The following is a 27752-nucleotide window of genomic DNA, read 5'->3' as shown; positions in this document are numbered from 1 at the left end:
TGCCCGGAGATCCAGGGCTTCTGGGGACAGGTGGTTAGATTTCTCCATGACACCATGGGTTCCCCTCTGACGCTGGCCCCGAAATTTTGCTTATTAGGGATACCCCCTGGTGTCAGTATGGATAAATACACCACCCTGTTTTTACATGAAACGCTGTTTCTCGCCAGAAAATGCATTGCCAGTCGATGGATGAGAGACACTCCTCCTTCACTCCGGGACTGGCTCCGAGAGGTCAATACGACTCTGCCCTATAAAAAATTGATATATACCCACAGGGGCTGCTCATCCAAATACAACAAGGTCTGGGACAGATGGGTTCGGGCTCCGGAGACGTGTATATAGACCACACAATATTGGTGTGTGGTTTTTCCCTCATACTGTGTGCGGTGTTTAGGCTGTTGCTGGTCATGGACTTTGTAGAATGCCACCCGGGTTTGATTTCTGCCCTTGCTGTGTCTGGCGGCTCTTCTATCAAAATGTCTGATTGTTATACCTGCTCATTCTCTGTTTATTGTGCTCACCCAGCTGTATTCTCATTGCATTCTCCATATGAACGGTTGTATTCTTTGTTTTCTATTTTTGCATGTAATTTCCTTGCTTTTTTTTTGCAATAAAGACTTTGTTAATTAAAAAAAAAAGAGTTATGTAACGGTCCAGATGATGCTCCTCAGGCCCAGAAACTTGATCTTGGATGGGTGATAATAGGAGAAGTCTGTTTAGACCAATCTCACAAGCTCTTGGATGTAGCTTCCTACAAAACTAATGTTACCTGTCAATTGATGAAATGTCCATTGCACTATTATGTGAAGGAAAGACTTGATTTTAAGAACGAAGTTCCATATCAAGCACTCCAAAGCATTAACTGCAAGCTCACTTCTCAAAAGGACTTTGGTGATTCAGTGTACCAGACTACTTGTGATGACAAGATTGACCCTTCAGTCGAAGACAAGGAGTTCATCAAGATTATGGATGAAGAGTTCTTCAAGGACAATTCCAACAGTTGGGTAGCTCCATTACCCTTCCGAGTACCAAGGCTTACTCTCCCTAACAATCGAGAACAAGCTTTAACCAGATTTGCTGCACTTAAGAAAACTCTCCGTAACAAACCTGAGAAGCAAGAGCACTTTCTAGCATTCATGCAGAAGATTTTAGTGCTAGCAGTTGTCCTCACACAAACCATTTGGTTTTCAGGACCCAAGTTTTTAATGGACCAGTCTTCTACAAACTCAGAAGAAGATATCGATTTCCACCTGGAGGATCTAGATACTGATCCGGAAATCCGGCCTGAAGTTGTAGCATTGAGTTCCAACATCTGCTCAAGAAGAAATTTGGAGGATGAAGATGACTCCACAGATATGGGGGAAGGAGCTGATGAATGGATGCAGGCCAAGACTCTGGTTAAGCCTCCGGACCAGCTGGAACTCAGCGAGGCTGAACTTAAGGAGGAATTCACTCGTATCCTGACTGCAAACAACCCTCATGCCCCCCAGAACATTGTGAGGTACAGTTTTAAGGAACGGGACTACAAACCCATTAGCATCGTGGACCAGCTGGCCGTACACTTCTCCCTGGATGGAAACATGTCACATAAAGACTCTGATGAAGCGCGGCGACAGATGGCGAAGTTGGGAGTCATTGAAGAGACTCAGGCCAACGACTCCACAGAGCCGGGAGACAAAGATACAGATGGGAAGTCTGACGCTCGGGCTAGTGAAGAATGGACAGAAGGTGAGGAAATACCATCCAGGAACAAGAAGGAGAGAAAACTGACCAACCAGTTCAATTATAGCGAGAGAGTGTCCCAGAGCATTAACAAACCCCTGCGGGAGCAAGCTTCTCAGACAGAGCCACCTCCAAGGGCCACCTTCTCCGCCACTGAAAACCAGTGGAAATTCAACCCACCACACACTTCACACATGGGTGCAGCATGGGAACGTATGATTGGGATGGCAAGGCGCATACTGGATTCTATGTTGGTTGATGTGAGTTCTTCACGTCTTACCCATGAAGTACTTACTACATTCCTTGCTGAGGTCGCAGCAATAATCAACTCAAGACCGCTGACAGCTGTATCTACAGACCCAGAATGTCCGACTGTTTTAACTCCAGCTGCATTATTGAGCCGGAAAATTGGACAGATCCCAGCGCCAAAGAGCATCTTTGATGAAAAGGACATATATAAACGTCAATGGAGATATGCTCAATACCTTGCAGATTGTTTCTGGGACAGATGGAGGAGGGAATACCTCACACTTTTCCAAGGACGTAAAAAGTGGCATACCCAGAAGCCTAACTTAAAGGAAGGGGACCTGGTTCTTCTAAAAAGACAAGCAAACTCACCGGATCCAGTGGCCAGTTGGAGTTATTACAAAGGCCATTGCTAGTGATGATGGAAAGGTCCGAAGTGTGGAAGTCAGGATTGTAAAGGACGGGAGCCCAAAAACCTTCCTGAGACCAGTCACTGAGACAGTCCTAATTATGCCTGCTTCCTAAAATTCTGATTCAGTGTTATGTGAAGGAGTCACTTAGACCTCTAGCATAGTTAGCTTAGAGGATAGGGCTACATAGCATTCTACTGTATGCATTGTTAATTGTATGTTTATGGAAAATAATTGTGTAGTGGTATCTCACGATACCAGGCGGGGAGTGTGCTGCCACGCAGCTTTAACTGTCTAGCAGTTGTTTTTACATGTTATGTTATGCTATGTTATTGGTATCTTCCTTACACCCCTGCTGTTTCTGGCTAGTTGGTTGCTCCCACCTCCATTTTCCTGCTGTAACTCCCATTTTGTTTATTTGTTATGAGGAGACTGCAGAGTGTGGAAGCTGTGTAACTTCATTGGAAATTTACCTATGGAAAAGCCTCTATGTTTATGCCTTTGCTAACTTGAAGCATAAAGAAGCATTGGAGAACACCTCTGGAGTCTTTATTCATTAAGTAAACTATCTGTTAAAGCCATCATTCAACCTGCTGCACACACTTTCAGACTGGGTCTACAAGAAGGTCACAGGTACAATCGATGCTGAGACAGAACACTTTTTTAAAAAAAATTTTTTTCTAAACACTGATTGTTTAGAACAGTGATAATCACGGGTATAAGCAAGGATTTTTTCTGAATGAAATCCATTCAGTGTGTACTATTGTGAGATCATCACAACAGTACACAATTAAAACTGCATGAATTGAAGCCATCCATCCATTGTGTACAATTGTCACGCGATATACTGTGACTGGTCACAGCGATCAAATGATACCGGAAACGGCCCAGTACACTGATCTGTCGTCTGCTGCATCCATGGGACACAGTAAGTGACAGATCGCACCCCAGAAGAGCTCCCGTCTGGCCATCAAAATTACAATAGGTCAGGAAAGCAGCATTTAAAATGTTTAGGGGGTTTAAACATGTAGGGATTACTAATTTTAGCAATCTTTTTTTTGTGACTGTTTTAGCAACAATATATCTTTTTTTACAGCTTTTGTGGTATTCCTTGTAACTTTAAGGGTACTTGCACTAATGTTTAAACTAGGGATAGACTGATTTTAGGCAAGGCCGATATTCACTTTTCCCGATATCGGTATCGGCCCTGGAACTGGCCGATACTTTTGTGACGTCATTCTGCCTTCTTAGACCGCCTCCCTCGCCTTGGACAGCCTCGTCTGGAGTCGGGACTCCAGTCTCGCAGGAATGTATCACAGCCATACACCCACCCACAGCAGTCCGGTGCCAGCCAGCCACCCACATCCACAGGCCCTGTACCAGCCAGCCACATGCCCTGTACCAGCGAGCCAGCCAGCCACATGCCCTGTACCAGCCAGCCAGACACCCACAGACCCTGTACCAGCCAGCCACCCACCACAGGGTGCCAGCCAGCCATTCACAGACAGGGTGCCAGCCAGCCACCCACAGACAGGGTGCCAGACAGCCAGCCACCCACAAGCCCTGTACCAGCCAGCCACCCACAGGCCCTGTACCAGCCAGCCACCCACAGGCCCTGTACCAGCCAGCCACCCACAGGCCCTGTACCAGCCAGCCACCCACAGGCCCTGTACCAGCCAGCCACCCACAGGCCCTGTACCAGCCAGCCACCCACAGGCCCTGTACCAGCCAGCCACCCACCCACAGGCCCTGTGCCAGCCAGCCACCCACAGGCCCTGTGCCAGCCAGCCACCCACAGGCCCTGTGCCAGCCAGCCACCCACCACAGGGTGCCAGCCACCCACCACAGGGTGCCAGGCAGCCAGTCACCCACCACAGGGTGCCAGGCAGCCAGCCACCCACCACAGGGTGCCAGGCAGCCAGCCACCCACCACAGGGTGCCAGCAAGCCAGCCATTAAGCATTAAACAAAAATTAACATGTTCAGTACCAGATTTGTTTCTAAACTTTTTTTTTATTTTTCAAAACTTTAAATGTACAAAATATCGGCTAATACCGATACCTTGTGACCAAAATATCGGTATCAGCCCTGAAAAAAACATATCGGTCTATCCCTAGTTTAAACATTACAATTCCTGGCCCAAATGTCAAGTGTTTATTTTGTGCGTATTTGTGGGTACAAGCACATTGAAAACAATGGGCTGCATTTAGAAAAAAAAAAAAAAAAACGCCTGTATGTCTGGAAACACTCAATACAGACAGTCCTTGATTTAAAAACACCCGATTTGCATATGACTCATATTTACGAACGTAAGGAGAAGACAACAGGAAGTGAGAGGAAGTCTACCCCTAGGCAGGGAAGTGCACTCCTGTAAGAGTTATCATGGGAAAAAGGTGTCTCCACTGAAGCTTTAACACAAATCCTTTTTTCCACAACAAACCAGAATTTTCAAAGTCCAATTGTCACAGGGACAGGAAGTGAGGTGAAATCTTCTGAACAGGGGCACAGACAGCAAAACAAACATTACAAGGGTGTTAACCTTATGCTATCCAAAAAACCCAAATATTTTGTCTTGAGTTACACTTAAAAAATGTACAGTGGGGAAAAACTGTACAGTGGAGAAAAAACTGAATTTTTGTAAAATCTTACCTGTAAAATTCCTTTCTCTGAGTCCTCCGACAGTCGCCGCCTCTTCATATTCGTCACAATGGGGTATTAGACTTTGCTCCGAAGGAGTAGCTAGGCAACAGAATATGTTAACATTAAAGCTTTTAACATATCCCACCCTCAAGGGGTGGTCCCCTCAGTCAATACCCTCCTACTTCCTGCAACCATATCTCAGTTTCAGTGGAATAGCAGTAGAGTATACAACCAAACCCCAAAGAGGGGCGGGGGCGGCGACTGTCGGAGGACTCAGAGAAAGGAATTTTACAGGTAAGATTTTACAAAAATTCAGTTTTCTCTTACGTCCTCCGACAGTCGCCGCCTCTTCATATTCGTCACAATGGGGACGTCCCAAAGCAGTGCAAACATGAGGGGTGGGAAACGCATCCGCGCCGTAAGGCAACACAGTCTCCGCATCAAAAAAAGGAACCTTACCAAAGGAAGGAAACCAGCTGGGCAACAGGAAAAAAATTGCTCAACAGGAGCAACAACCCAGGAAAAAGAAAGAACCAGGGGATAAAAACCTATCCCAACAGCCAGAGGTCCCACAAGGGACCCTAGGGAACCGCCGCACTAAGAACCTTGCGGCCAAAGGAAGCATCCGCCGATGCCTGAACATCTACCTTGTAGAATTTTGTGAAAGTGTGCACGGTCGACCAGGTCGCCGCCTTACACACCTGGGCTACAGAAGCCCCATGACAACAGGCCCAAGACGTACTCAGAGATCTAGTAGAGTGCGCCTTCACAGGCACAGGGGGAACCTTCCCCTGCAAAGCATACACCTGTTCAATGGTCTGCCTGATCCATTTGGCGATGGTAGAGGCCGACGCCGCCATGCCCTTCCGAGGACCCTCAGGAAGAACAAACAAGGAATCCGTCTTTCGAAAAGACTCAGTCGATTTAAGGTAAACCCTTATCGCCCGAACATCCAAAGAATGCAGACTCACCTCCTTTGGATGTTTAGGCTTCGCGCACAGTGAAGGCAAGACAATATCCTCATTTAGATGGAATTCCGAAACTCGCTTCGGAAGAAAAGGAGGATTAGGTCGCAAGACCACCTTATCCAAGTGAATAACCAGATACGGAGACTTGCAGGACAAAGCCGCCAGCTCCGACACTCTACGAGCCGAAGTGATCGCAACCAAAAAGGCGACCTTTTTGGACAACAGACAACGAGATCTCCCTGATCCGTTCAAAAGGTGCACGTTGTAACACAGATAAAACGAGATTCAAGTCCCAAGGGGGCAGAGGATCCCTCCTAGGAGGAACCAGATGCCGCACTCCCTGAACAAAAGTGCCAACCAAGGAGTTGGAAGCCACGGGACGTTGAAACAGAACGGCCAGCGCAGACACCTGACCCTTTATCGTAGCCAGCGCCAAACGCTGATCGACACCTGTTTGAAGGAAGGACAGCACTCGGGAAACCGAGTACGTGCGGGGTGAAAACCCCCTGGACTCACACCAGGCAAAATAGGCTTTCCAAGTACGGTAGTAAACCTTCCCCGAGGAAGACTTCCTCGCGTTGATCAAGGTATGAACGACCTCCGGGGAGAGACCCCGCTCCTTCAGGACCTCGGTCTCAACAGCCAGGCCGTCAAAGCCAGCGACTGTAAAGCAGGATGGTATATCGGACCTTGAGACAGGAGATCGTCTCGAAGAGGCAGACGCCAAGGGGCGTCGACCGCCAGAATCCCGAGGTCTGCGTACCAGGACCGGCGAGGCCAGTCCGGTGCCACAAGAATCACCGTGCTGCGTTCCGAGTGTAACCTGCGAAGGAACCTGGACAGCAACTGAATCGGTGGAAATGCGTACATCAGCTTGTACTGATGCCACGGGGCCACTAACGCGTCCGACGCGTCTGCCCGAGGGTCGCGCGTCCTTGCCACGAACCTTCTCACCTTGTTGTTGAGACGAGACGCGAACAGGTCCACATCTGGAAGACCCCACTTCGCGCACAACATCTGGAAGACAGCCGGGTGGAGAGACCATTCCCCCTGATCCAGGGTCTGGCGACTCAGATAGTCCGCCTGCCAGTTCTCCACCCCCGGAATGTGCACCGCCGTTATCGCCGGGACATGAGCCTCGGCCCAAGTCAGAATGTCGGCCACTTCTCGAGCCGCTCGGGCACTCCTGGTGCCCCCTTGGTGGTTGATGTAGGCCACCGCCGTGGCATTGTCCGTCTGCACCCGAACCGGGCAGCCCTGCAGCCGGTCCGTCCAGCGATGAAGACAGAGATTTATCGCACACAATTCCAGAATGTTGATCGGAAGGGAGGACTCCCCCTCCGACCAAGTTCCCTGGGCGGACAGAACGCCCAGAACACCACCCCAGCCCGACAGGCTGGCATCCGTGGTGATCACCGTCCACGAGATAGGACGAAACGACTTGCCCCCGGACACCATCGGGGACTGGAGCCACCACAGAAGGTCTCTTCTGGCGCGATGACTCAACGAGATTCGAAGATCCAGAGATTGAGGTCGCCCGTCCCACATGGACAGGATCTCCGCTTGGAGACCCCGCGTGTGAAACTGGGCGAAGGGAATCGCCTCGAAAGCCGAGACCATCAATCCCAGACATCTCATGCACGTCCGCAGAGACGAGAGCGAAACGTCCCTGAGGGACCTGACTTCCTCCTGAAGAGTTCTGAGTTTGTCTTCCGGCAGGAAGACCTTCGCCTGAACCGAGTCCAGGATCATTCCCAGGTAGGGAAGACGAACCGACGGACTCAGTGTCGACTTTGGAAAATTTATCGTCCAACCAAACTCCTGCAGAGTTTGCATCGTGACAGACAGGTCCTTCTCCAGACCCTGGCTGGTCGCAGACCGAACCAGAATGTTGTCCAGATACCCCAGGACAGAAATGCCCTGGGCTCTCAATAATGCCAGAACCGGTGCAAGCACCTTGGTGAAAACCCACGGAGCCGAGGCGAGACCAAAAGGCAACGCCACAAACTGGTAATGATCCTCCGCAATGGCGAATCGAAGGTACCGTTGGTGACCCTCGAAAATGGGGATGTGAAGATACGCATCCTTTAAATCGATGGAGGCCATGAATTCCCCCGGAACCAGGGCAGCCACCACTGACCGCAGGGATTCCATGCGGAACTTGCGAACCCGCACAGAGCGGTTCAGAGCCTTCAAGTCCAGAATTGGACGAACCTTGCCCTCCTTCCTGGGTACGGTGAACAGATTGGAATAAAACCCCCGAAATCTGTCCCGATGAGGCACCGGAACCACCACTCCCTGAGCCCTCAGGTCCCGCACTGCCAGGTGCAGGTCCCGTAAACTCTCCGGAGACAGCTGAAGATTCGAGGGAAAAAAATCTGCTCTCCGGCCGAGAAACTCGATCTTGTAACCAGATCGAACGATCTCCTGAACCCATCTGTCCCGCACGCGGGCCAACCAGGGTTGAAGAAAACCGAGCAAGCGTCCCCCCACCCCAAAACTGGGTGAGGGCGCCCCTTCAGGCCGCACTGTTATGGGCTGCGGATCCGGACTGACCGGACTTCTGTTTCCCAGACCAGGGCTTCTTTTGAGAGCCTCAACCTTTGAACGGCTTGCCCTTGTAGTGCGACCGAAAGGCACGAAAGGACCCCTGAGGGGGCCGAAAATTAGCATGCTTCTTCCCAGAAGCCCCCTTAGCCTTGGGGAAATGGGGCAAGAGAGTGCTCTTACCTCCGGTGATCCCCTTAAACACATCCAAGGACTCCCCAAAAAGGCGAGACCCATCATAAGGCAGATTGGCTAAGGTCTTACGGGAAGATTGGTCCACCGACCAACATTTCAACCAAACCAGGCGGCGAGACAACACCGCCACGCTGTGCACACGTGCAGCCAACGGGACTAAGTCCAAGTCCGCATCACACAGATACATGACACCCTGGTGGATTTGATCCACCATATCCAGGGTCGCCGGCGAGGCCGAATCGGCCACCAGGACGCGCCTAAGCATCTGCGTCCAACTAGCGACAGCCTGGGCCGCCATGAGAGAGGCAAACAGAGCTTTGAGCATAGAACCCGTAACAGAGTAAGTATGACGGGCAAGAGACTCCAATCTCCTATCCGTGGCGTCACGGAACACTGGGGAATCCTCTGCAGGAATCGCAGTGGATTTGTTTAAAACCGCAATTGCGTGATCCACCGGGGGTGGCACACACCACCGTTCATCAGTAGAAGGCGAGAACGGATAACGCAGCTTGAACCTACTTGGCACAGCAAAAGGTTTGCGTAGATTGCGCCATTGCTCCTTAACAGCGCGCTGAAAATCATCATTGCAGGGAAAAACCTGCGGCGTCCTGCGTTTTCTCTGCGTCCCATAAGCCGCCAAGGCAGCTGGGGGACACACTTCATCCTGCAAACGCAGCGTTTGTTTTATGGAAGCAATCAAGTCATCCATGATTGCAAGCTCTTCAGGCGAGCCAGGGGGAGAATTATCAACCCCTTCAACTTCAGCCTCCACCTCGGACCCCACTAGATCCAGGGAGGAGCGGGACCCCGATAAGGAGACCCCCGCCATAACAGCCCCATCACATTCACCCTCAGAATCAGAGGAAAGAGAAACCCTGGGTCTCTTAGTAGATTGAGCAGCCACCAGCATCTGCACCTGAGCAGCAAGGCCAGCCACAATAGTGGCTAAATCCCCCCCTGGGGGGGAAACAGCGGTCCCCTGGCTATCCACCAAAGCGGTAGGAAATTTGCCCTCCTGAGAATCCATTGCCCCAATATCAAATGCCGGACAATAAAGGGTTAACTGCCCCTTTAACAAGCGCAGCCCACCGCACCACACACAAGCACAATGAGACCCCCACAGGGACAATAAAACTGACACAGGCAATGGATAAGAAGGATATAACCTGAGGAGACCCTCGCCGCTGCCTCGATCGGTGTACCCAGGAGAAGAGGAAGTGATGCGACCAGGGCGCTCTATTAAAGCCTATGGGAGGCTACAAGAAAATGGCCGCCATGCATGTAGAACATGCGGCCGGAGCGAGTGTAGGCAAAATGGCGCCAAAACCGCCGCTCCACAGTACAGTAATGCACACATTTTAGCCATATATAAAAAAACATGGTAGATCGCCGCAGGGATCGCTGTATAGTGCCCAAACATGCCACAAAACATGCCCCACAGCACACAGCTTCTCACACTGACAAAGCTGACACACATAGTGTCACACAGCTCCCCCCCCCCCTTGCAGCCCACAGCATGCAGCCGAGTGATAGGGAGACAAACAGTGAGAGCAGAGGCAGGTTACACAGTCCCAGACTGACACCCCCCCCCAGACAGACAGGTCCCCACATAGATACACTTACCTCACAATGGCGTAGGGGACCCGCACAGGCGAACAAGCCGCTGCACATGAGGCAGGGAGAGTCGCATACAAGACGCACAAATGAGGGTTAAGAAACCGCACAGCGTCCAGTGAGGTAGCCACCTCACCAATCATCCCTGCACCGAACAGGGATGGGTCGTTCACTGTGCCAGGAGCGTTACCTGGCTGAACGCTCGATGGCAGGCTGGGAAGCCACTGACCCACGACCTGCGACCAGGGGGATCAGCCCGAGACCCAGCCCGCATGATCCTCTTCATCAGAAGAACTAACGCTGACAAAAAAAACAGCTAAGCAAAGGTAGAGAGAAAACTCAAACAAAAAATCAAAAAAAGAAGAAAGTCTGGGGCACAAAGCCCCAGCACAGAGAGAGCCAGCCACTCCTGACAAGCTAGACATTGAAACTTAGATATGGTTGCAGGAAGTAGGAGGGTATTGACTGAGGGGACCACCCCTTGAGGGTGGGATATGTTAAAAGCTTTAATGTTAACATATTCTGTTGCCTAGCTACTCCTTCGGAGCAAAGTCTAATACCCCATTGTGACGAATATGAAGAGGCGGCGACTGTCGGAGGACGTAAGAGAAACTGGATTTTTGACTTACCGTAAAATCCTTTTCTTTTAATTTCATTGACAGACGTAGTCCTCTGATGCATATCAGCAGGGTTATACTGCCCCCTACAGGAGTAGGACACTAGGCAGAAAAAAAATGTCTGCAATGCCTATGGGCAGTCCCGGAGGGTACACCCTCTCTCTTCCTGCATAGAATGTCAGTTTTGTATCAAAGCAGTGTCAGAGAAGTAACACCAACCCAACTCAAAATAGAGGGGCGGGTACTGCGTCCATCATTGAACTTAAGGGCCCTTTCACACGGGTGCTCCGTATGTCCGCAAATCATCCTATTTTTTTGAGGATGATTAATGGACATAATGTATGTCAATGGCATTGCGGATGTCAGCGAATGACCACCCGCTGACATCCGATTTTCATCCTTTCAGTTCTGTTCCGTTTTTTTGGAACGGAACAGAACCCTATTTTTTCTCCGTTCAAAAAACAGAAAGGAAGCAAAATCGGATGTCAGCGGTGTCATCCGCTGACATGCGCATTGCCCATAGACTTACATTATGTCCGTATATCATCCGCAAACGGATGGGACGATATGCGGACATACGGAGCGGATGACACAAGTGTCATCTGCTCCGTGAAAAAAGGACTCGAGCCGAGCCAAAAAACTGATCGCCCGTGTGAAAGAGCCCTGAGAGAAAAGGATTTTACGGTAAGTCAAAAATCCAGTTTTCTCTATCGCTCATTGACGGGCGCAGTCCTCCGATGTATATCAGTAGGGAGTGGGACATCCCAAAGCAGTACCCAAGTGAGGGGTGGGTGGGAACAGAACAAAAACCATCCCCAAGGCTAAACATAGCCAACCGGGCAACTCCGGACTCATCTGAACAACAAGATGAGGTCCACCTGAAAACCAAACAGGAACACCCTCAAGGAAGGCAAAGGGGCCCCCTAAACAGCAGCCTGCAAAACACTGGTGCCAAAAGGAAGCATCCGCAAATGCCAGCACATCCGCCTTGTTAACAAACGACCATATCGCCACCTGTAAACCTGAAGCACAGATGCCTGATGGCGAAAAGCCCAGGAAGCACCAAGCGCCCTAGTAGAACGTGCCGAAACAGGGAAAGGTAGAACCTGACCCTTAATTGAATAAGCCTGCACCACCGTCTGTTAGATCCATCTGGAAATAGTCGCAGCAGACGCAGGCAGCCCTTTTCTCTGGCCATCCGTGAGGACAGAGAGCGCATTTGACCTACAAAAGAGACTCAGTAGTCGCCAAGTACACCTTGATTGCCCGAACTATATCCAGAGTATGCAGTGCACATTCCTTAGGATGTTTGGGCTTAGGACACAAAGATGGTAACACAATGCCCTCGTTCAAGTGAACACTAGAAAACCACCTTCGAAAGGAAGGACGGATTCGGACGAAGTACCACCTGTCTCCATGAACACATAGGGAGAACGACAGGACAATGTCACCAGTGCTGACACCCTGCGCGCAGAAGTGATAGCCGTCAAGAAGGCTACTTTCCGTGATAAGATAGGCAGGGGAAACCCCCGAATACTTGCAAAAGGAGGTTTTTAAAGAACCGACTGCACCAAAATCAAGATCCCCAGTTGGTGATGGAGGTTGCACCGGAAGTACCAAGTGTCGCACCCCCTGGAAGAAGTTACACACCAGGGAACGGGCGGCTAACGGCCTTTGGAAGAAAATTGCCAAAGCCGAACCAGACCCTTGACAGTACTCAAGGCCAGCTTTTGATCAATTCCCCGTTGACGGAAAGCCAAGATCCGGGCCACCGAGTAAGAGCAAGGGGGAGCCCAAAGAGACTCACACCACGCAACATACAACTTACTCGTACAATGTTAAATCAACCTTGAAGTCTCTTTCCTCACTTTTAGCAGAGTGGGAATCACTGAATCAGACAATCCCCTGTCCTTCAGCACCTGGCTTTCAACAGCCAAGCAGACAAAGCCAGTGACCATAAAGCAGGATGGAAGATTGGCCCTGAAGACAATAGATCCTCCCTGAGAGGCAGTCTCCAAGGAGCGTCTGCGACTAGCCTGATCAGGTCGGCATACCAAGCTCGGCGAGGCCAGTCCCAAGCCACGAAAATGACCGCAATCCCTTCCACCGTGAACCTGTAAAGAAGTCTTGGCAGCAACTTGAGAGGAAAGGCAGACAGCAGCCGAAACTGACCCTCTCACACAATTATGCATGCGTCATCCTTGCGCAGGTGACCATGCTAAATTTCCCTGTGTCGTTCATGTAGAACTTCGTATATGTTCTTGCCTACGACAGAACCCATGGTGCCACCAGTGCATCTGCCAGAGGGTCCCAGGAGCAGGCCACAAACCTGTGCACTATCCTGTAGATGCAACGCCAACAGATCCCCGTCTGGAGTGCCCCAACATTGGAACACCTCCGGATGTAGGGACCATTCCCCTGCATCCAAGGCCTTTTGACTAAGGTAATCCGCCTGCCAATTACCCACGCCTGGAATGTGAACAGCGGAGAGAGCAGGAGCAAGGTGCTCTGCCCAACGAAGAATGCCTGTCACTTCCAAGGCCGCAAGGACACCCTTGGTGCCCCCTTGGTGATTGACATAAGCCACGGTCATGGCATAGTCCAATTGAACGCACCCTGGACAGCTGCAGGTGCCCAGTCCAGTGAACTAGGAAAAGCTGGATCACTCAGCTCTAGGACATTGATGCGTAACCTGGATCCTTAAGGGACCATACTCCCTGAGCAGAAAACCTGCTGAGGACTCCTCTCCACCAGGACAGGCTTACATCCGTGGTACAATTGTCCAGTATAAGGGGAGGAAGGATTTCCTGCATGTGCATCGGGGACCAAAGCCACCAGATCAAAGACTCCCTGGTCACCTGGCTCAGCTGGATCTGAATGTTCAGAGTGTTTGGAATCTAGTTTCATTTGAGAAGGATTGCCTCCTGGGGCATCCCCGAGAGGGATTGAGCGAAAGGGACCACCTGGAAAGACAACACCATCAGTCCCAGAACTTGCATGCAGGTTCGAAGGGACGACCATGTGCTGGACAGCAACAGCTGAACCGCAGCCTAAAGTGTCAAGAGTTTTCCCGGAGGGAGAAACACCCTGGCTGAGGACGAGTCCAAAGTCAGGCCCAGATAGCCCAGTCTCATGGAGAGCACCAGGGACGACTTCTGAAGGTTCAGAACCAACCCAAACTCCTCCAGAGTTCTCATGGTGACATCCAAATTAGTCGTCGCACCGTAGGGGACTCCGCACGGAGAAGCAGATCGGCCAGGAACCCAGGACCAATAAACCCCTCGCAACAGCGACAGGACCGGAGCAAACACCTTAGTGAAGACCCGAGGAGCAGAGGCGAGACCAAAGGGTAACGCCTACCAATAGTGATTCTTTTCCACGGCATAAATGGAGAACCCATTGGTGTCCTGCTCATAACGGGATGTGAAGGTAGGCATCTCTGAGGTCTACGGAGGCCAGGAATCCCCCTGATGTAGGGAAGCCACCCTTATGTGAACCGATTCCAGGGCCATTTGGTCCAGCCTTGTACAGCCCCATAGAGCAGTCGTACAGTGGAGGAAAACTTTACTGGAGAAACCTGATCGAAACTCGATCTTGCAACTGGACCGCATGACCTCCTGAACCCAGCTGTCTGGGATCCGGGCCAGCCACAGGTCAGAGAACTGGCAAGACGTCCTCCCACCCCATACCTGGGTGAGGGTGCATCTTCAGGCCGAGTAGGCCTTGTCCGCAAGTCTGAAAAAAAAAAAAGATCTTTTGTTTTACAGACTAGAACCACTTGGAACCACCCGCGGAAGTCTTGAAGGACTTAGCCTCATCGACTGTCCCCGGAGGAACAAAGAAAACGGTTTGTGAGCAGAAAAGGAGGGACCCCGTCTGCGGCGAGGGTCCTTACCCTTGTCACCCTGTGGAAGAAACGTACTCTTCCCCCCGTAAAGACCCTTATATAATGTCATCCAGGAGCAGCGCCAGACAGGCGATCCCCCTGAAAGGGAAGATCCGTTAAGGCCCTCTTAGAAGTAGGATCCACAGACAGAACACTTCGGCCATGTATACGCCGGCTAAGCACTGCTAAACTGACATGTGACCCAATAAAGAAGCAGTGTCCAGCCCGGGATCGCAAAAATAGTCCTGCACCAGCTGGTCCAACAGCTCCCCCAAGGCCGGAATTACGGCATTGGAATTCCGCCCATCAGGCAGAGTCTGTGTGGCAAGGGCAATCCTAACACTGTTCCCAGTGCAGACCCCGCCAGGAAGTATAGATCGCGGGCCACAGCCTCCGCCATCCTATCCCCCAGGTCCTTAAAGGACGGGGATTCCTCCGCTGGAATAACGGTAGTATTATTCAGCCTGGAGACCGGTGGGTCCACCATAGGTGGCACAGTCCACTTCTTACCAGAGACTCCTCAAAAGGGTAACGTCTAGCAGCCGCTTAGACACCCCAGGGGAACGTCTGACGGTCCCGTTCCTTATGAGCATGCTAGCAAATTAAGCTGCTCCGGATGGCATGTGAGTGCCAAATGCAACCTGCGCTCTCCCAATTGCAGGGTGTCACGCATCGAAACAACCAGTCCATCCACCAGCGCCTGTATGTTGTGCGGCAGGGGGGGTAGAAATGTCATCCTCAGTATCCGAGGAGACAGGGCGCAAGTTAACAGACCCAGCAGGGAGACTAACGCCTGTGGCGGCTGAGTCAGACTCAGAATCCAAGACATTAGATGAGGCAGGGGTAGGTGGAGATAGCTTCTGTGCACCTCGCCCTCTCAAGGCCACCTCCACCCGGGACCCAAATGCTTCCAAAATGCATTGGTGGACAGTGGAGTTCTGGAAGGCCCTGCGGCCTCCGTGAGGGGGTCAGATGGGGACACATTGTCTTCAGGGTCCATACTGAACCAGAAGAACCCGCCAGCAAAATTTGCAAAAAATTACTTTTTTTTTTCACAAAAAAAAACTATCCCACTGCGCCCCCCGAAGGTAAGGCACGCCCTGAAGACCCCCAACAGAGAGAGAGACCCCCAGAACGCACTGTCCCAATCTGCATTCCCAGGGCGTCTGCACGTGTAGCAGAAGGGAGAGAGCATTGAGAACTGCCCAGGATAAAGGGAGGGGCTCCACCCCCCAGAAACCGCCTCCAGGCACTCCCACCTAGATTCCTCTGCAAGAATCCACCACAAAATGTCTGAAAACGGGTGTACCAAGATGGCCGCCGTCATAGTAGCAGATGAGGCTACAAAAAAATGGCAAGCGCGGCAACAAGGACCCCAGGGGGACCCCCGCCAAGCCTTCCTAACACCATTATGCAGCAGGAAGGCCCTGGAGGGACAGAGGCCCCCCTGCACGATCGGCCGAGCACCATGGACAGCGCACACCCCGGCCCCCCATGCAGCCTGCAAACGAGGTCTCAGCCTGAGGTAGGCCCAAACAGTCCCCCACGTGGAAGGGGGGGGGGGGGTTGCATAACAGGACAGAGGAAAAACCAGGAGAGTGAAGGTCCAATCATCCCAGGGAGGGGCCCGCGTCCACCCCAAAATCCGCCAGGGGGGGGGGGGGGGGGGGGGGGAGTAACATTTACTCACCGTACCAGGAACACAGGCGGGTGCAATCTCCTGGACCCCTTGCCACCGAAGTGGGGGGGCTGTCGGCCAAATAGGAATGCTGCAACATAGGCCTAGATCCTGGTCGTGTGCGACCTTGCGAGACGTTTAACTCGCAGGACCAGTCCCCGTCCAGTGGGACTAGGTCGTGGCCTACCCAGCGCGGAGCTTAGGCCTGCACGCGCTTGCTAGCCAGATGGGGTGACCACTGGTTTTAGATTATCCAGCCCGTCGCCCAGATCCAGCATAGTTGCTTGTAGATCTCACAGGAAAAAAATCTGGAGAAAGGCTAGCTAATAAAAAACTATCTACATAAAAAAAAAAAAACACTTATGCCAGGACCAAAGATCCCAGCAAGGAACTAGGTCCTTACTCCTGACTAGGCAGAATAAAACTGACATCCTATGTAGAGACTGTCCATAGGCGTAGCCAGAACTCTAGTGTCCTACTCCTGTAGGGGGCAGTATAACCCTACTGATATGCATCAGAGGACTGCGTCCGTCAATAAACGATAGAGAAATATATATTTGATCCCCTGCAGTGAGTGGGGAGGCGGATTGATGGTTATTTTTTTTTTTATTTCTTCCATTTGTGAATAATGGCTCCAACGGTTGTCTCCTTCTCCCCAAGCTTCCTGCTGATGGTCGTGTAGCCCATTTTAGTCTTGTGCAGGGCTACAATCTTGTCCCTGAGGTCCTTTGACAGTTTTTTGGTCTTGCCCATGATAATGAGGTTTGAATGGATTAAAGATTCTGTGGACAGGTGTCTTATACACTTAATGAGTTGTCCTTAGGATCACCTTCTCAAATTGACAGGACTAATCTGTGTACCACATGAGCACATACTGTAGCCAGTCTATGGGAGCCAGAATTATTGTTGGTCGGTAGGGGATCAAATACTTACTCACTGAACTGCAACTCAATTTAGAACATTTGAATCGTGTTTTTTTTTTTTTCAGGATTTTTGGTTGATATTCTGTCTCGATCATTTAAAATACACCTATGATAAAAATTATACACCCTTAATTACTTTGTAAGTGGGCAAACTTACAAAAGCTGCAGGGGATCAAATGATTATTTTCCCCACTGTCCTCACTCAATTCAACTTAAGAACAGACCTATCTTGTTTGTATTCCCCCCCCCCCCAGGACTGCCTGTATTTTGGCAGCGGTATGCAAGAGGCCTTTAAATGATGAAAGTGTTCCTTTAGGCTTACATTTTAGATGCCATTTTCTGATAAGTTATTTTTTTTTTTTTAAATATAAGTAAAATAGGCTTTTGTTAACCTTTAATATGTTTTGCTCAAGGGAATGCTGTCTGCAATGTATTTACACAAAAATCTATTTTAACATGCTCATTTTTATGCTTGATAATCATCGTCATCCTTGTAAACACAAACATCATAACTCTCTGTCATCCTTATCTAACTGCACTAACTGGTCCACTAATGCTTGATCTTGACACTTCCAACATACCCTCTGTGCTCTTTCATTTTCCTCTTTAGCTTTCCTCAGATGTTCTCTCCTTTCACTGGCCAGCCTTTCCTCCTGTTTGCGTTCATATTTTCTCCGATGCTCTGTAATTCTCTGAGCCTGAAAAAATTCATACTATTAAGATGTACCTGTCGCACACACTACTGAATATCTGATTGCCAGATATCAACGTATAATCAACCTACACGTGGCTGCACTTCTTTCAACATTTCACTTGCTTCATCATCATAGTCCAATTTACAAGCCATGGCCAGGTCGTGGGCAGCTTCTTCCCAGTGTCCAAGGAGCCTGCAAAGCAGGAAATAACTTATAATAGAAAGTCGCCTGAATACAACTTATTTGGGGTGTACAATTATCCGTTTATTCCAATTATCCTATAAAGGTTTAGGAGTATTTAGCAATCTCTATTTTAGATAACAGATCTGTCCTTATATACAGTTACACACATATTTCAGAGACATTTTAAACATGATAGCTCACTATATTGAGCACATTTAAAATGCTACATTCATATAACAAGATGAAACCAAAGCCCCCCCCCCCCCCAAAAAAAAAATACATGACATTACATTCATATAATAGAAGGAAACCAAAAGCCAAATTAAATAAAATGATTAGATTCAAGTAAAAGGATCTGAAGCTGGCATAATTACAGTTAGAGATAATTGAACACAGTAGGTCATTAGGACATGTGAAGAGGACAGTGTTCTTCTAGAAGCGATGACCCCAAATTACTTTTTTCAAAGAGCACTGAACTTCTGCATATTTTAAGGATGGACAAAAACTGTAGACCAGCCTTTCTCAACCAGTGTGCCGCCAGAGGTCTGAGGTGTGCAGCGGAATAGTGGGAGAGTAGGGCTGTCCCATCTCCGGATCCCCTGCCAAACTGTACATTGGCACTGTGAGGGAGCTCCGTCAGCTTCAAAAGCTAAAGTAAAGGGAGGAAGGAGTGTGCTGTGCTCTCTCCTTCCCCCCTACTGTGCAGCACCCAGCTGAATGAGAAAACGGTACTATGCTAGAACATTTTAAAATGGCTTTATACGTGTGTGTTCATATGGGGAGGCTGATTGTATTGAGCCCGCTATCACATGTAAGTGGCGGGACAGACTCAATCCTTCTATCCACAGGGTCTGTAAAGACCGGGGACTCCTCCACCGGAACCACAGTAGATTTGTTCAGTCTGGAGACCGAATGGTCCACCTTCGGTGGAATGGTCCATTTTGCAGATACCGCGTCCGCGAATTGATAGCGCCTCTTAAAACGCTTCGGCACCACTAACATCCGTTTGAGGCGTCCCCTATGGTCAGAGACAATTTTCTCAAAAAGTTCAGGACAAGGGAAAACCTTGCCCGACTTCTGGGATTTACGAGTGCCAAATGACACCCGAGTCCCTGACGCTGCAAAATCATCCGCCATTTTTAGAGTTTCCCGCACTGACACTAAGTGCCTCCACCAGCGTGCTTTCCCGCGCGGCTGCAGATAAGGAATTACCATCCCAGTGCGATGACACAGAACCCTCAGGGTGACATGCGTCCGTGGTGGCCATATCTACCTCAGAATCTGAGGATAGAGGAGAGGCAGAGGGCGCATTTTACTAGTGGTATTTTTTAAAACCAAATCCACTTTTGACACCAGGTTTTCCAAAACCGCCGTTAAGGCAGACAGTGGTTGCGACCCAGAGGTCCCTGCAACCGCAAGGAGTGGATCTGTAGGTGAAATTTGTTCCTGGAACTCCATCAGAACTCTGGAATAGCACAGTGTCACTTTAAGAAAGCTGCAAAAAAAACTGACCCACACCGCTGCACCAGAAGTACTACAAGTCCCAACCACTAGCACTGCAGATCGCAGGGTGAGAGGGACAGACCTACAAGCACCCCAATAGACATACCACCATTCGATATGGAGGAGAACAGGATCGGTCTGCTATGCAGAAAAAACGATCTTCACAAGAGGAAGTACCTGTGTCATTGATAGAGCAAAAGCCTAGCTGCTCCCTGCTGTCCAGCATTTGCGGACTCTGAGAAAATGGCGGCCCAATGCATTCCTATGGGGAAACCACAAAACCATGGCCAACCATGCATTTCAATGGGAACTTCTGCAAAAAGAGGCTTAACGATTCTACAGTAAAATGGTGGCCCCCCTTTGCGTGCCATGTGGTCTCCAGGACCCCCTAAGAGGTCCAAAAGTTTAGTGGCATCAGGGGTCTGCTATAGCGGCATCAGCGCGTCCACCCCCCCCCCTCCCCCGAGGACCCACGCTGACTGAGGTAGGGACCTCTATGATGGAGGGGAGGGAGGCCTTGGGGGATCCTGGTACATACCGAGAGGCCAGGGGGATATGAGGGGTACCTGAGGGTCCGCCCCTCCCAGGGAGGGGCCCACTTCTGCCCCAAGACTGCCAGAACTATGAAGGGACACTACTCCCCATACCAACTAAATCGGGTGGGCGCCACTCCGGAAGGCCAAGCAGCACGCTTTGACTACCGTCAGGTCGTGAGCGTCCCAGGAAGGCGTTTCACTCGCGGGCCAGCCCCCATCCACTGGCGCTCTGCTGTGGTGAGGCCTAGCACTGGGCTATGACCTGCACATGCTGGCCGGGCTGGGAGACCTTAAGGATCTAGGATATCCAGTCCAGCTGTTGATTGCAGTTCTCTCAGGAACATAACTAGCTAAAAAATTTTAATTTTAACAAAGGTTACCTTTAAAAAAAAAAAAAAAAAAAAAAAAAGCTAAGACTAAAGTCCCAGCCGGGAAATAGCTCCTACTCCTAAACTAGGCAGAAACAAACTGAATCCTATAGCAAAAGTGTATGGGTGTATGCCTTCAGGGACTGCCCCATAGGCGTGGTAACTTTTTTCCTGCCTAGTGTCCTACTCCTGTAGGGGACAGTATAACCAGTATAACGCCTTCCTGAGCGTCCCAGGAAGGCGTTTCACTCGCGGGCCAGCCCCCATCCACTGGCGCTCTGCTGTGGTGAGGCCTAGCACTGGGCTATGACCTGCACATGCTGGCCGGGCTGGGAGACCTTAAGGATCTAGGATATCCAGTCCAGCTGTTGATTGCAGTTCTCTCAGGAACATAACTAGCTAAAAAATTTTAATTTTAACAAAGGTTACCTTTAAAAAAAAAAAAAAAAAAAAAAGCTAAGACTAAAGTCCCAGCCGGGAAATAGCTCCTACTCCTAAACTAGGCAGAAACAAACTGAATCCTATAGCAAAAGTGTATGGGTGTATGCCTTCAGGGACTGCCCCATAGGCGTGGTAACTTTTTTCCTGCCTAGTGTCCTACTCCTGTAGGGGACAGTATAACCAATGGTTAAGAAGAAGAATATGGAGCTGCGTCTGTCAATTAACGATAGAGGAAATAACTTACATTTCCATACAATCCTTTCGGTTTCCTAATGATAGATGCCTGTGTGTTTGTGTTTTTTTTCTTTAAATGCTGTCTATACCTCATTTTAGAGCATGACCGGCCGCCTCTCTTCCCAGCTAACGTCAGCGGGGGATTCTCGGCCCCTCCTGCTGTAGCTGTCAGATCTAGAGTGAGGAGAGGCAGGCGGGCACGTGAGAGCCGAGCGGTGCTCTAAAATAAGGAATAGACAGCATTTTTTTTTTATAAAAGCAGACACACACAGGAGCACCTATCATTAGGAAAAACAGAGGACTGTATGAAAAGGATAGAGTGGCTTATTAACCACTTTGAAGCTCCAGAGAGTGTAGAAGGATGTGGAAAAAATAAATATAGATGCGCTGATTAAAAAAGGGGGATTGCTGCACTTACATATCCTGAATAACAGAATAAATGACAGTCAAAATAATGTTGCTGTGAAAAAAAAAAACACACATCCAATCTCTGTGACAGTGAAAAATTATATCCGTCCAGAGTAGCCGCGCTTGTCACTCTCGCACGGTCCGCACTGCAGATGGCCGTGTCGGTTGTTTCGTGAATTCCCTAATACCATGTGTTGGATGTAAGTGCACTTTTTAGCAATAAATTTGGATTGTTTTAAAGGTAATGCACTTCCTTTTTAAACAACAAACAAACACAGGGTGCACAGGCCTAGTGCATTATCATTTGGATGGTTTATTGAAAAGTAAGGATTAAAAATACTCACAAACGAGTTCTTGTTAAAAGCATATCACATAAGGAACTTAGGCTCTGAGGAAGAGGCTAAGCCTCGAAATGCGTAGCCTTCACAAATTCAAGGGACAACTCACCCTCGGATCCCTTTACTGAGGACTGCGTTCCTTATGTGATATGCTTTTAACAAGAACTCGTTTGTGAGTATTTTTAATCCTTACCTTTTAAATAAACCATCCAAATGATAATGCACTAGGCCTGTGCACCCCTGTGTTTGTTGTTTACAGTGTTTCCAGACTTCCCTGGTCGTGTAAGGGGCAGCAAGACCATAGCATTCTTCCTGGGTTGTTGTGTCCACAGCTCCAGAAACAGTTGAAAGACCCTAATAAGGTGGACTAGAGACTACACCACTCTGAGCACAGGCAACTGGTGCTTTGCACCAAAAACTTTATGTATTGTTACTTCCTTTTTTGTACATGTTTTCACCCTTTATGGAGAGTACCTGTTGCCCTGCTATACACCTTGGTTCTGGATCATGACAGAATTGGAATTTCACGTTTAACCAAAGAGTTGATTTATATCCTGCTGCTTGTATGCAGCCTTTTGGTAAGCGGCCATTATCTTAACCCACACTTGGGTGGATTTGTGAGCACCTGTAGAAGTTTATCTTAATAAGGCTCACCCTGTGGCACTGGTTTATAATTTCTCATTGTCACACAGATTGGATGTGTTTTTCTCACAGCAACATTATTCGACTTGGGTTTATATGTATATAGGTCTATTGTTACCTTGTTTTAAGCAACATATCCATGTAATTTGATATTTTGCATCACATGCAATATTCTAGGATAGTGCACTTTATCACTTTTTTTTCAAGTGTAGAAGCATACAGTCAGGTCCATAAATATTGTGACATCAACAAAAATCGAATCTTTTTGGCTCTATACACAACCAAAATGGATTTGAAATGAAAAACAAGATGTGCTTTAACTGCAGACTTTCAGCTTTAATTTGAGGGTATTTACATCCAAATCAGGTGAACGGTGTAGGAATTACAGCAGTTTGTATATGTGCCTCCCACTTTTTAAGGGACCAAAAGTAATGGGACAGATTAACAATCATAAATCAAACTTTCACTATTTAATACTTGTTTGCAAATCCTTTGCAGTCAATTACAGCCTGAAGTCTGGAACGCATAGACATCACCAGACACTGGATTTCATCCCTGGTGATGCTCTGCCAGGCCTCTACTGCAACTGTCTTCAGTTCCTGCTTGTTCTAGGGGCATTTTCCCTTCAGTTTGGTCTTCAGCAAGTGAAATGCATGCTCAGATTCAGGTCAGGTGATTGACTTGGCCATTGCATAACATTCCACTTCTTTCCCTTAAACTCTTTGGTTGCTTTCGCAGCATGCTCCAGGTCATTGTCCATCTGCACTGTGAAGCACCGTACAATGAGTTCTGAAGCATTTGGCTGAATATGAGCAGATATTATTGCCCGAAACACTTCAGAATTCATCCTGCTGCTTTTATCAGCAGTCACATCATCAATAAATACAAGAGAACCAGTTCCATTGGCAGTCATACATGCCCAAGCCATGACACTACCACCACCATGCTTTCCTGATGAATTGGTATGCTTTGGATCATGAGCAGTTCCTTTCCTTCTCCATACTCTTCTCTTCCCATCACTCTGGTCCAAGTTGATCTTGGTCTCATCTGACCATAGGATGTTGTTCCAGAACTGTGAAGGCTTTTTTAGATGTTGTTTGGCAAACTAATCTGGCCTTCCTGTTTTTGGAGGCTCGCCAATGGTTTACATATTGTGGTGAACCCTCTGTATTTACTCTGGTGAAGTCTTCTCTTGATTGTTGACTTTGACACACATACACCTACCTCCCGGAAAGGGTTCTTGATCTGGCCAACTGTTGTGAAGGGTGTTTTCTTCGGTCATCCACCACAGATGTTTTCCGTGGTCTTCCGGTGTTGCTGAGCTCACTGGTGCGTTCTTTCTTTTAAAAGATGTTCCAAACAGTTGGTTTGGCCACACCTAATGTTTTTGCTATCTCTCTGATGGGTTTGTTTTGTTTTTTCGGCCTAATGATGGCTTGCTTCACTGATAGTGACAGCTCTTTGGATCTCATATTGAGAGTTGACAGCAACACATTCCAAATGCAAATAGCACACATGAAATGAACTCTGGACCTTTTATTTGCTCCTTGTAAATGGGATAATGAGGGGAACAAAACACACCTGGCCATGGAACAGCTGAGCAGCCAATTGTCCCATTACTTTTGGTCCCTTAAAAAGTGGGAGGCACATATACAAACTGTTGTAATTCCTACACCTTTCACCCGATTTGGATGTAAATGCCCTCAAATTAAAGCTGAAAATCTGCAGTTAAAGCACATCTTGTTTGTTTCAGTTCAAATCCATTATAGAACCAAAAAGATTAGAATTGTGTCGATGTCCCAATATTTATGGACCTGACTGTACATAGTATTAGAAGAGTTATTCCAAACAAAATCATCAATTTCCCTTTGGAGTACTACATAAGACATGGTAAGAGACCAGGGTTTTAAAGTAATTTCTAACAGAAAAGTCCGATTTTAAAGGTGTACGAAAAACTAAAACATTGCCCCAGCAGTGGTTAAAGTATTTTATTTTTCATTTTTTTTACATAGCAACATATTTGCTCTGGCACCGTGTCCGCCTCCGCCTTGCACATGCACAGTAAGGGACTGCTGGCGCATCCAGCCAACGCACGCACAGCAATGTGCTTAGATGTATAAAAACACTGCCAGCATCAGCATCCCCTAATGCTGTGCACAAGACACACTCCCTGCAGGAAGTTTGGGAAGGATGGGATACAAGTTTTGCTTTATTGGTTTAATACTACTTTAAACTAAATCCACAAGAATTATATGCCTAGTGTTGTATCAATTGGAGTGGTTGAAGGGTTTTTAAACTCCCATGTATTACAAGATACAAAACGAAATTAAAAATATTCTGTTTTGAAGCAGAACTAAAATCAAAATTGACCTTTCAAATGGTCCCTAGCCAGCGCCGGGATCTTCTCCTGTGTGCCAGTTTTCAGCCAACTTTGTTGGCCAGCGTGGGATGGGAATCACTCATGCTCATCTGCTCAATTTACATTACGGGGAATCGCTCTGAGCAGGCAGGTAGGTGTAGTTTATTGCAGAAGCGATACTGTAAAAAGCCTGCCTGCTCACAGTAACAGTAGAACTTTAATTATTTCAGAAATAGTTTGGCTTACAATAAGCTTGATTAGATTTAAAAGATTTATTTAAAACACTGTAGATCCAATTCAAGAACAGCCACAGCAAATGTAAACCACTCTGCTATTCAACACTTACCTATGTGCTTTGCCTCTCCATTTATATGGCTGCGCAGAGTCAGGGTTGATGGCTATAGCTTTCTCACAGTCACGAATTGCAGCATTTGGCTTCTGTAGCTTCACATAAACACTGTTTAGAGAAATCGAAGGAGAGAGAGGGAAAAGTTAAAAAATAAATAAAATAATGTCAGGCAGTAGCACATTTGTCTCCAACTTACCTACACTATTTTAAGTGACCCTAAAAGGATATTATTTTTTTCCCCAACAACTTGTATGGTTTTGAGGAATTTTGACCTATAAATTCCATATCTGGGCGAACATTACACGACACGGGCAGAATATTCATAAACCATGGGTTCAAAGTGTGTACCTGCAGGTGATTGTACACTGGCAAAGCTTTAGAGGACAAGTCGCCTGAGAGTCTCCCCTATAACCCTCCCCACTCTGAGTTGTCAAGTTTGTAGTATGCAATAACAGAGTAAAGCATGGAATGGAAAACAAGGCTGTACGTTACTCCAAAATTGTAAATTAACAGGAAAGTTAAAATTTCTCTTAATAGTAGAGCACAGGACGCAGGCAGAAGATTCATACAGCATTGGACATCTGCAATCAATGATAACGAGGGGGGTGCAAAAATGAGGCACATAAAAAACTGTGCCAACAGGCTCAACAAGGGTTAGAAGACCCAACCTCAGATAGCTTATGCCAGAACCTTGCAACCATAATGCTGCATTAGCAAAAGACTGGACAACCACCTGGTAAAACTTTGAAAAAGTATAACAGAAGATCAGGTGGTGACCTTACAACTAGGCTACAGAGGCTTTTTGCCGAAATGCCAATGAAACTCCCACCGATCTGATGAAATGGGCATGTAGAAAGTGCAGATGGAGATTTTTATTTTGAGAATGTAAGCTCTTACAATCAGATTTCATATCCATCATGCAATGGTGGACTTTAAAGCAGGGTGTCCCTTGCAAAGTCCGGAGAATAGGAAAAACAGGAATTTCTGTCCGATTGGAGCAGTAGCCTTGAAGTATACTCTATTGGCTCTAACTACGTGCAGGAAATGTAGGAGGGATTTCTTTTGGATGCTTAGGAGCAGGGCATATGGGTGGGAAGACAATGTCCTCATTGAGGTGAAATACCAAGATCACATTTGGAAGAAAAGGCCCTGGGCTTAAGAAAACCTGGTCATTGTGAAATACGAGGAAAGGCTTTACAGGAAAGGGACACATTTGGCAGAGGTGATAATCAAAATGGCTATTGTGCATGACAGAGCAAGGAGGAAATCCCTGATAGGTTCAACAGGTGATTTCTGCAGGGCAGCGAACCAAGCTGTGATCCCTATGAAGCATGGAGTGCTTCAGGGTCAGCCTGCTGTAAAGATTGGCTTCCCTCAATGACCATATTTCATGGACTGATAGGGATTGGAACACTCCTCTCCAGCCTGAGACTTGCATCTGTGGTGATAACTTTCCAGTGATAGGGAAAGAAGGACTTTCCCACTGTTAAGGCTGCGATTGTAATCCACCAAGATAAGGAGTTCCTTGCTTGGACAGAAGTAGGGCTGACACAACTAATCGATTAATCGACAACTAATCGATTATGAAAACAGTTGTCAACTATTTTCATAATTGATAAGTTGGTTAGCCGATTAGTTGGCCTGCATACAAAATGCATTATTTGTTTATATATCAGGAAATACAGTGCAGCATACATACAGCCAAGTACCCCCCATCCATGTCCGTATACACAGCAGCACACATACATCTCACAACACCCTCCACATGTTGGTATACATAGTGCAGCGCACGTAATCTCCGTACACCATCTGCACTATGTATACTGACATGTGTGGCACACCTAAAGATCAGTACACCCTCCATACATGTCAGTATACACAGTGAAGTGCACGTATAGCCTCCATTAGAGATGGGTTTGGGATCCCACCTGCCCGATCCCGCCAGGAAGCCAACACTGCACACGGCTAATAACAGGCAGTGAGACATTTCCTGATCCGTGCAGCTGCAGATCCGGATTTGTCTCATTGCCTGTCTCGGTGTTGGCGGGATCCTCAACACGCACAAGCCCATTCCTACTCTCCATACATGTCAGTATGCACAGTGCAGCACACATACAGCTCAGTACACCCTCCATACCTGCCAGAAGGCTTGTGAATGTGTGAGGAGCAATGCCTCATGGGACATGTAGTCCCCCATACCTTGCTATGGGGAACTCTAAATTATAATTTGCCACTTGCAATAGGGGCACTC

The 27752-nt window shown here is 48.2% G+C and overlaps 1 protein-coding gene across 1 annotated transcript in view; it reads right to left on the bottom strand.

Annotated features, from left to right (window-relative positions):
- Window positions 1–27752, bottom strand: part of ST13 (ST13 Hsp70 interacting protein) — a 214501-nt gene that overhangs the window by 82109 nt on the left and 104640 nt on the right. Inside the window, exons 7-9 of the mRNA XM_082264769.1 lie at window positions 25499–25609; window positions 18230–18332; window positions 18027–18143 (exon numbers count right to left, since the gene is read on the bottom strand). Coding sequence (XP_082120895.1) covers window positions 18027–18143; window positions 18230–18332; window positions 25499–25609 — 331 coding nt within the window. The remainder of the gene's footprint in view (window positions 1–18026; window positions 18144–18229; window positions 18333–25498; window positions 25610–27752) is intronic.

Source organism: Pelophylax lessonae (assembly GCF_965119305.1).
Source record: "Pelophylax lessonae genome assembly, chromosome: 8".
NCBI lineage: Eukaryota > Metazoa > Chordata > Amphibia > Anura > Ranidae > Pelophylax > Pelophylax lessonae.
Note: the sequence above shows the minus strand (reverse complement) of the source record. Positions and strands in the feature narration are given on the sequence as shown.